This window comes from Cephus cinctus, unplaced genomic scaffold, assembly GCF_000341935.2.
Source record: "Cephus cinctus unplaced genomic scaffold, Ccin1 Ccin1_scaffold1588, whole genome shotgun sequence".
Lineage (NCBI taxonomy): Eukaryota > Metazoa > Arthropoda > Insecta > Hymenoptera > Cephidae > Cephus > Cephus cinctus.
Window position 1 is genome coordinate 14,976 of NW_014333893.1, and position 9,422 is coordinate 24,397.

The window sequence follows — 9,422 nt, forward strand, 5'->3', positions numbered from 1 at the left end:
GAACTAGCGTTAATTGTGAGCCGAATAAATTTAAGTAAAGAAACTGAAAGCAACGGGAGCAATTCGCATGCGAAATATTTATTAGCGTTACATTAAAATCGTTGAATAAAACACGACAATGGCCTCAATATGAGGGCGTAAGAATTAAGTGATATTCACGCCGTGTTCCTGGACATGATGTTCAATTGTCGTTACCATACTGCGTTGCGTAATTTGCTAAAAGTTTCATACAATTACGAGGTCCTCATTACATGGTAATATGGCATTTTACCCTATTAGGGTATAATTTTTCATTAATGAAAAAACACAAGGAACCTAGTAATAAAATTTTATACGAGTTATTAATAAACTAAGTGTAACATTAAAAATTAATAATAGATCAGGATGTATGATAAAACATTAAAAATCAGACTTAGAACTGCTGGCTATTAGCAAAATTTACTGGCAGTCCTGCTGAAGTATCACATCTATCTCAGATGCGTATAGATGAATAAAGACAGAGGGTCGCAGTACTTAAAGTAAATTTTGAAACGTATCCTAAATCGGGGTAAGTACGTAGTCGTGAAAAATTATATAGAAAATATTTTCGCGTTTAATGTTTGTTGAAACATATGTTAAATCTTTACCTTTCATATGTCTTGCATCTAACCGAATGTGTAATTAATTCACATATCTTCAATATTAAATACTGTTATAAGCAGTGGCAGATATCATTACTCTTACTAATGTATTTCATCACTGAAATATCCTAGCAGTGTTTCCTTAATATAAAAATTGAATTGATTCTGGTTCACTGTAATTTTGTTCCACAAACTTGGAAAACAATTACAGACGAAATAAAAGTTCATTATATCATGCTTGTCATTTAAATGAATTAGATAAAACTGCTAGATCAAGATTTGATCTTATAAAACTTAAAACTAAATATATATGTAATGCAAGACCTGCTGCTGCTTACGCATGGATCGTATATTACAATGAAATGATAATAGAACATCGATGTACAGTTTTTGACAACAATCACATAAATTCACTCACGTCATACAGAATATATACATATACGTGGAATAAAAATACTAATCCTTTAGGCAGAAATATTATGAATTCAATTTCTTTCTATCAGACTTGAACATACCATGTAAAGTAATTTTTCTTGCGTACTTTCAAAATTGGATTGTATATAAAAGCTCGATTCTAAAATTCTCTCCCAGTGCTACTCCTTTAAAATTTCCAGCCACCAAATGCAAATTATAATATATATTTATATATATCTGTAAACATACTATAAATGCTCGTATACCCTACCTGAAGACTATCAAATGATATGCATGACTAAATTTGAAGCAGTTCAAACGATACAAGTCCTAAATCCATAAATATCTTAAATGCGACAAGGCAATCATCCACATCCTTGTGATTGTTACATGAGAAAAGATAACATTGAAATTTGATAATAATATGCAGCAACAGCATCGCTATGACTTATAAAAATCGTCGTTGGACAAACAGCTTACTTGAAGTATCTATCTTAGTATCGTTAATACTAGCAAAGATTTACGTTCTCGTGCAGGAGTATTAAAAACTTTCACAGAGAGATACCTCTATAAACATTTCCAATATATATATTAAAAATATATTGTTCAGGAGAAATCAATTAAAATAATATTATAGCATTGGTAAAACTGACGCGACTATTGTGAAATTTTCACAAAAGGGAATACGATAGGAGAAAATATACATTCTGTATCCTTCCATTTGGAGATAAAATACAGAGTAAAGTTAGTTTCTGTTGATCTTTAAGATTTCAATTATAAATTGGATCAGACTAAATTGACCTCAATCAAAATTAATTAGGATATCGCCACATAAAAGATCAGTATGAATATATAAATTATGCATTTAGGATGAGTAATCATAAACCAACAAAACCAAAAAACATCATTCGATGATGAATTCCAATGTCTAACAAAAGACAAAAAAAGGAATGTTGCACAACTCTTCATTTTGCTCAGTCTGTGAAATATATCTACTTCTTAAATGTAATGCGGTACAATGGTAATTATACCATACAATTACTGTTCTCTGCGCTGAAGAATATTCAAAAGATCGTCCAAGGAAGTATCTTCCGGCTTAGCCTCTTCTTCCTCATCAGAACTAGAATAGTTATTAAGCACATTCGTCAAGGATCTCGATTTTTGGTTCAATAATGGCAAATTAATATCTATCTGATCTTCGGATTTCGTGCCGTTAGTGGTTACTGAATTCGATTGCAATTCAAGATCATCGATCGTCTGTTTCTTACTGATCAATAGTTTTTGAATAACATGAAGCACAATTCCACCAAGACACATTAACAAGCCTATAAAATTAAGGCCACTCATTTGGTCTCCCTCCCACTCATAGGCTAAGAATAATGTACAGATCTCCTATAAAAGAAATTACTCTGTGTAGTTCCCATAGTTTGATAATTCATTCAGCCATATGTTGTTTGAACATGATACTACCTTAAATATTCCAGAAACGGACAGAGTAAGACTAGACGTGTGTGTCACAACTAGAAATTCTGCGACTTCCATACAGAACGCCAATATAGCACCACCAAGCACAATTATAAATGTTAGTCCCACAGTTTCAGAATCGTTCCAATCTGTATTCACGAGTCCAGTGTATATCTTGCTACCTAAGGAATGATGAAACAACTTTGATAATTTATTACCCACCCAACTCGTAGTGAACAGTTGGGGAGTAACACGCACCCTCAAACCATAAAGCATTTGGTAATACAGCCAATAACATCCATGGCTGCATGTAATACATCATATCAACTGGGTTTCCAAGACCAAGCTTCGATCTTTGCATTATAATCTGTGCCATTGTCCAGCGTAAACCGCTTGAAAATGAGGCAAAAAGACAAAGCAGAAATCCAAGTATGTGAAACTGTGTTGATTTGTATGTAAACATCATTAAGCCACCTGATATCATAACTACTATTCCTAACAATGAGCATGACTGGAAGAAAAATTATAGAAGTGTTATAATATGACCTCTATATAAAGATAATTCATTTCTCTTTAACTTGCATAGTATGAGTACCTTTCTCTCCAGCTTGAATAATAATGCAAAACCAAGAATGAATATTATTGTGGTTGACTTTGTCATTGTATATCTAAAATAAAAATAAAGGCTAAATATTCCTTTCTACTTTAATTATAAGCTTACCAGATTATAAATTTTTAGAAACATAATATTTTGAAATAAGACTTACAGAAATACAGTGATTAATGAAATTGCCCAGTTAGAAAAACCAATATCAAGACCACTGGCTATACCTGGTGCTCCAAGTGACCAGATAATTGTCTGCCATGGTAATCGTACAGGATGTTTTCCACAACAACATTTTCGTATACATCGAACCAGAGTAGCTAACAAAAATTTTGTTACTAAATGGCAAACAACTACACCAAGAGGATAATCAAATCCCTGTTAATAAACATTAAGTTTACAAAATTAGTAACATTATAATATATACTCTAAGTACAAGTATATACTCACATAACTTTTGAGTACCCATTTTTGGTAGAACGTAAGTCCTATGGATAATACGAAGTAAAGAGATATCAATAAGATAGTTTGTAAAATTTTTCTCGAAAATGAAGTTTGCATTGTCGTCGAATTTTGAAATTCTTGCACATGTGATAAAAAATAATCTGAGGTGTCTGCATCTTGATTAGCAATTTCATATTTTACGTTTGACCTTGGCATATTCTTACCATAAAAGAGTCTGCAAATTAATATATCCTTCATTTCAATATGTTCCTATATTACCTCTCAAATAATCATAAAATTAATACTATCATTACGCCTACACAAACGCCCAGAATACTAATAATAACGAATAACCATAGAAACTAATCAAAGAACACAGTTATTAGTTACAATCATAAAAGATAAGAAATAATAATCAACAACAATCACGTACCTTAAATTAGAATTATACGCGGCATAAAACCGCGGTGCCTGTGTAAACATAACCTCCTGCATACGCAGGGAAAGTCACCGCTTCTTCGCAGGTGAAGACCTTTCCCTCTCGTCTCGATATTTGTAACTTTCTCTTCACAAAAATTTACCAAGAGTTATCCACCACGACATTAAAACTCTATCGTACATAATCACTCTCCCTTAACAGCTGTCAAGTGATACTTCACACGTGAACCTTTGCTATCACACGTTACCCACACCATTAATGCGATAACACAAGTTCCGTTTGATTATCTACCTTCATTACGATTGATCGATCGAGACCTCATTCTGGCAATCAACACATCGTGCGCATGAGCATTAGAAAACCGCAATATTTGTCAGCTGTTAAACAATTGCTTCAACTTTAAATTCAATAGAGCCGAACGGATTTTACGGCTCTGTGGGCATGTCGAAGGAGGGATGGATGTCAAAGTCTCCAGGAAATACTAGAGACCAAACAGTAAATTAAAAAGGAAAAAAGTGCTGATTGAAATTGAAACAGACATAAAGTATGGTATAAAAAGTAATACTTTTTTATTAGGAAAAAAAATGGTCAATGATACTTATAATCAGGTCCAATAAAAATAATAGTGAGAATAATAATCTAAAATACCGCTTCGTTGGAATTTTCCATACAAAATGTTGTATCCGCTACAAAGATGCTTCTTGAACACTATACGTTGTCTAAACTTTTTAATAATCTTCGAGGTACCCTTTTACTATATGCGGAGTATGCATCTCCCCATAGTCCCCCATTAATTCGTAATTATGCTACTTTAATGTACATAATATCGCCTGCTCCGAGTGTAAACTTAATACAAACTGGATGATTAAAACTGATGGTGGAAACTGTTTCTTGTGCGTTGAAATTGAGATCCGTTTCATGTCTAATCGGAAAAGGTTGGTTAAGTTAATGAGGTTCTATTAATCTAATCTAATTAATCTAATTAGCCCGTTGACAATAAAAAGAAATGGATCACGGTAAATAAATTGCGAGACCACGGCAGCTTAGACAGGTAAAAATGGTTGTATTAATTAATAATCGTGGTTCCGAAGATCTTATTCCTTACACATTTACAGTTATTCATTATTATAAAAAAGGTGTATATTACATTCGTGTCGCAGCATATAACTTCTTTTATACAAAAGATTTTATTGTTGGTTCGTGTGTTATCTGCGTTCACTCCTACCGCCATTTCTATAACTACCGCGTCCGCGGGTACCCCCTTTCCCCGTGGTTGATGGTTTCGTGCCGGATTCTCCTGAAAACCTTGCTGAACCACCTGCTAATCCTGATGCACCACCGCCATTCCCACTTTTTGCAGATGTGGAACTGCTGGCCGCTCCCGTAGTAGGTGTCGTTGCGTTACTCTGGATGACCTGTGGTTATAATTCACACAATAACAAAGTGCCTATAGCTTATCAAATGATTTCATAAGAGTTAGAATATTAATTAAGTATTCTATGATTACACTGCTGTTTCCACTTTCATATTGCACAACTCTATGAGGGGAAATAAATAATGTATGATAATCACATACAGGTTGCAGGAACATGCTATATACTTTTTACTGCACTTCCTGTGTCCTCTTGTTTCCAATTCTAATAATTAGTTCAAATTCATTATGTATGCTCTCGCCTACTCTCTGTTTAGCATGACTGTACTAGATAAGTAGTAATCATGCTTGAATCATCGACCGCAACATACAGACTGTATAAATGTAATGTACATGAATTCTAAATATTATTCGTATTTAGGTGTGATTTAATTCATCCGAGGTCGACCGAAAAGAACTGCTTGAGTTAATATCAAGGGCAAGGTCATGCTGATCTCAAGAAGCTTTGCTGCTTTTTGTTATACGACAAGGGTACTCAAGTCAAGTGACTCGGCGTTAGCGTCTTGGACGTTTGAAGGACCGTACCGGTAGTTGCCTTCCAGGAGGTCCACTGACGTTATTTGCGTTTCCGTTATTCGTGATGCTGTTATTAACGTTGCTCCCTGGTGATCCCGATCCGCCCTGATTAACTAATTGCTGAACAAGGGCAGAATTAGGCTCGCTCATGTTAAGTTGCTCATTGATCACCATGCAAAATTCACCAATCTTTTGTATATCTCCATTCTTGCCTGAATAGAGTGTCAGGCACTGTCTCCATACCGATGCGTATCCTTTAGTAAGTTTAACAATATCACCAGGTGCCAACAATTGTCCTGGTTCGTCCCAAATAGAAACGTTCATACAGGCGGTATTGTCGGCCACTTTGAATGTTCGTACTTCGCGGTTTTCTTTGGTGAACGTAGGATGGCCAACTTCCAGAACAATAAACACCACATTGATATTTTTTTGGCCGGGCCGTATGTCCTTTATCAATACGTATTCCATTGTCTTATAGCGCAAAACCCACTGCACACTATCTCACTTTGTCCTCGATCACTGCGTCGGATTATTTTTTTGAGATTGTTTAACACCAGTGTCAGAATATTTCCTCCGCCTATCCCTTCGCTAATTTAAAAGCCTCTCCTCTCGTACAACTCTATCAGACTCTCCGTATTCCATAAATCTATCTTTGGAGGTACTTATTAGTATGGCACGGGTTTAAGGCTAATGCTCGAAGTAGCGTGTAGTGCAGGAAAAGTTCATAAGATAAATGATACGGGTGTTGTGCTGTTGGCAGCTGATAGGACGAATGTCGGCCATCTTATTTTAGTACGTCATATACACACCAGTTTTGCTATCTAGTGAATGCGCGTCATCGAAACATACTGAACGCGATAAGAGACATAACGCGGTTCATCAATGTAAAACGTATCATAGGTAGAAAGGACAACTATATACTGCGCGATTAATGAATAAGGCGCTCGTATTTTTCTTTCGACTTAACAAACCTACAAATAACACAATTTTCTATAGAAATGATTTTTTTCTCATGAGTTCCTTCCTCGTTGGCTGCGCACGTTACACTGCGCTCCGAATTCAAAGCTTTCGAGGCACGACATAACGTTGGCTCGGGATGTACCTGCTGTAGTACAAAAGAGGAATTTTACTCGGTGCCATCTAGCGACGATCGTTATAGAACGAGAGATACTCATTTTATGGATAAGAACAGCTCCAATCAGAAAAGAGTATTTTTCACCCAAAGAGGTCTGCTAGCTTTTGATCACTGTACGTGAATTCGAAAACCTGTTAATGTCAACATTTTGCTATTGAACGATAGTCATGGAAGACTCTTTCAAGCCCAACGAATTAAAGGCTACTTTAGAGATGTACAAGAAGCTCGCCGATGATTTCACAAATCACGACACGATTTTGAAGGTACGTCTTACTTTGTTTTATTTTCTTTTAAAGAATATGAACAATCTGGATGATATTCATACCACCTGCCAATTGCAGGATAAAACCGTGCTATTGTATTTGGCATATGTATTGGAAGTGCCTGACACGGAGGTCGTACGTTTGGCATTGGATATTCTTGAGATATTTATTAAAAATGTTGAAAATTATGTACACGTAACCTCCACTTTCGGTATACGAGAGGCTCTAGATTCTGTTGTCAACAAATATGCCCTGGATGAGCCTAAACTAGCTAAACATGCACAATCTATGAAGGATGACATAGAGCGAATGAAACCTCCAATTTATAATTTGAGGAGTCGTTGCAGAAGAGTTATCGAGCCTAAGAAACTTAAGACACATGTTATTATTTTACATGTTCATGGACTACTCCCGGTAAATGCTTATGTGCATTTGCAAATGCTCCAAACATTAACAATAATGATATAAAACATTTTCTTGTAGTTTTATATAATTTATATATGTATAAAGATTTTGCAATGAAAATTATTTATTAGGAAACTCGAGCAGAGCTGGAAACAACCTTAATAAGGATTGAAGGACTGGTTTCACTTGTTGTTGATGTTGAACATCAACGTGTGACTATGCGTACTTTGAGCAATGTTACTGCTAAACAAATTGCTGAAGCCATACAAAAGAATACACAAAACATGGAAGCAAGATTAGTTACCAGAAATAAATTTAATCAGGAATTTTTAGTAAAATTGGTACTGATATCTTGTTATCTAAAACAATTGTATTGCAATGTGATACGAACATACAGTGAAAATTCTGTATTTTAAAGGTACACAATGATATTGATGACTGTGATGAGATGCCTGAATATTTACCAGAAGAAGAGGAGCAAGAAGATGAGAAGGATGGTGTTGTATCATTATTCACAGGTTTAAGGCAGAGTGCATCCACATTATATAAGTCAACTGCTGAATTTCTCCATAATTCATTTTATTGGTAATTCATCATATCTCCTTAGATTTATTATAGTTAAATATGATATTATTTATTTGACATACAAATGTAAAACGTACCTTGCAATCAGGTTGCTTTGTTATCCGTTGAAAGGTAAGTTTGACCACTTGAATTGCCGAATTTAATTTTGAACATAATGTTGATTGTTCCTGGTAAAAAATTTCACTCATAATATCTGTGATCAAATTGAAAATGATATTGTAATTCAGTTAATGTTCTCTATGATGAAGATCTCTCAACGTCAATCCCTAATCTTAAATCTAATAGCAAGTATTTGTGACATTCTGACGACATGGTGAAGCATGATCAGTTCTGTCTCGATTTTATTTAACGATAATTACATTCAGTTGTCTTTGTTTTCTTGATAAATAAATTATATACGAGCATGGGATTTAACTTTTGTAACATTTATAAGTACAGCGACGTGTATGTTAAGATCTTTAACTCTCTTTTAATGATATGATAATATATAAAACTTACTAATAATATTAACCAATAGGATTGTATATATTAATGTGTATATGGACTGTAGAATGCTAATCTCTCTCGCTTATGGCGAACGCCATCTCTAGCATGTACAAAATTATGAATCTTGAATGAAGTTATTCAAATGAAGTGTGAAAGCTATATCGCATTATGCTGAATTAAGAAGATTTAATACGACAGTTAATCTCACAGGATAAGAAAAACTGTAAAAGAAAGAGCTTCAAGTTCATACTGATATATATTTTGGACAAAAACTCTGATAATAAGTATCATCTAACAGGATAGACTAAATTTACAGTCATTTCACTGTTGCGTGTTAGGCAAAAGTCAATCTATAGACATCACTTTTTCCTAGTATATAATAGAATTTTATAAGTATAAATGAAATTCTCATTACGTAAGAATTGATATTTTTTAAAGCAATTGCAAAGTAATCGATATGTACAGCTGTTAAAATTGTTGCGCGGTGTTTGAAATAAATATTCAGATCATGTCATTGTATCACGTATCTACTGTGTTGAATCTTAATTTCACACGATTGTATTTCTATGTTAAAAGGATTAAAGTGAATGTTTATATTAAAGAAAGGAACGCGTG

General features: G+C 34.3%; 3 protein-coding genes across 3 annotated transcripts; 1 reads left to right on the forward strand and 2 right to left on the reverse strand.

Annotated features, from left to right (window-relative positions):
• Positions 1-419: 419 nt before the first annotated feature.
• On the reverse strand, positions 420-4,600 carry LOC107273438 (solute carrier family 35 member C2). Its single transcript, XM_015751626.2, has 7 exons — positions 3,980-4,600; positions 3,553-3,781; positions 3,266-3,480; positions 3,094-3,166; positions 2,757-3,009; positions 2,505-2,680; positions 420-2,426 (listed from the first exon to the last, which is right to left on the reverse strand). Exons 1-7 carry the CDS (start codon positions 4,039-4,041, stop codon positions 2,073-2,075), a joined length of 1,362 nt encoding a protein of 453 aa, XP_015607112.1. The 5' UTR covers positions 4,042-4,600; the 3' UTR covers positions 420-2,072.
• A 428-nt stretch (positions 4,601-5,028) lies between these two features.
• LOC107273423 (SOSS complex subunit B homolog) lies at positions 5,029-6,972 on the reverse strand. Its single transcript, XM_015751596.2, has 2 exons — positions 5,943-6,972; positions 5,029-5,400 (listed from the first exon to the last, which is right to left on the reverse strand). Exons 1-2 carry the CDS (start codon positions 6,399-6,401, stop codon positions 5,191-5,193), a joined length of 669 nt encoding a protein of 222 aa, XP_015607082.1. The 5' UTR covers positions 6,402-6,972; the 3' UTR covers positions 5,029-5,190.
• A 79-nt stretch (positions 6,973-7,051) lies between these two features.
• Positions 7,052-9,120, forward strand: LOC107273422 (armadillo repeat-containing protein 1). The gene is made up of 4 exons (XM_015751595.2): positions 7,052-7,331; positions 7,410-7,745; positions 7,868-8,077; positions 8,155-9,120. Exons 1-4 carry the CDS (start codon positions 7,236-7,238, stop codon positions 8,323-8,325), a joined length of 813 nt encoding a protein of 270 aa, XP_015607081.1. The 5' UTR covers positions 7,052-7,235; the 3' UTR covers positions 8,326-9,120.
• Positions 9,121-9,422: the final 302 nt, after the last annotated feature.

What these genes read in the sequence shown, in the direction of transcription:
- LOC107273438 (XM_015751626.2), bottom strand. Translation starts at nt 4,041, where the DNA reads ATGCAGGAGGTTATGTTTACACAGGCACCGCGGTTTTATGCCGCGTAT. An exon ending in GCGTATAATTCTAATTTAAG is followed by an intron (nt 3,782 to 3,979) that starts GTACGTGATTGT and finishes ATTAATTTGCAG; the next exon opens with ACTCTTTTATGGTAAGAATA. An exon ending in TATTCAAGCTGGAGAGAAAG is followed by an intron (nt 3,010 to 3,093) that starts GTACTCATACTA and finishes TTTTTCTTCCAG; the next exon opens with TCATGCTCATTGTTAGGAAT.
- LOC107273423 (XM_015751596.2), bottom strand. Translation starts at nt 6,401, where the DNA reads ATGGAATACGTATTGATAAAGGACATACGGCCCGGCCAAAAAAATATC. An exon ending in CTCCTGGAAGGCAACTACCG is followed by an intron (nt 5,401 to 5,942) that starts GTACGGTCCTTC and finishes TTATAACCACAG; the next exon opens with GTCATCCAGAGTAACGCAAC.
- LOC107273422 (XM_015751595.2), top strand. Translation starts at nt 7,236, where the DNA reads ATGGAAGACTCTTTCAAGCCCAACGAATTAAAGGCTACTTTAGAGATG. An exon ending in ATCACGACACGATTTTGAAG is followed by an intron (nt 7,332 to 7,409) that starts GTACGTCTTACT and finishes TGCCAATTGCAG; the next exon opens with GATAAAACCGTGCTATTGTA. An exon ending in ATGTTCATGGACTACTCCCG is followed by an intron (nt 7,746 to 7,867) that starts GTAAATGCTTAT and finishes ATTATTTATTAG; the next exon opens with GAAACTCGAGCAGAGCTGGA.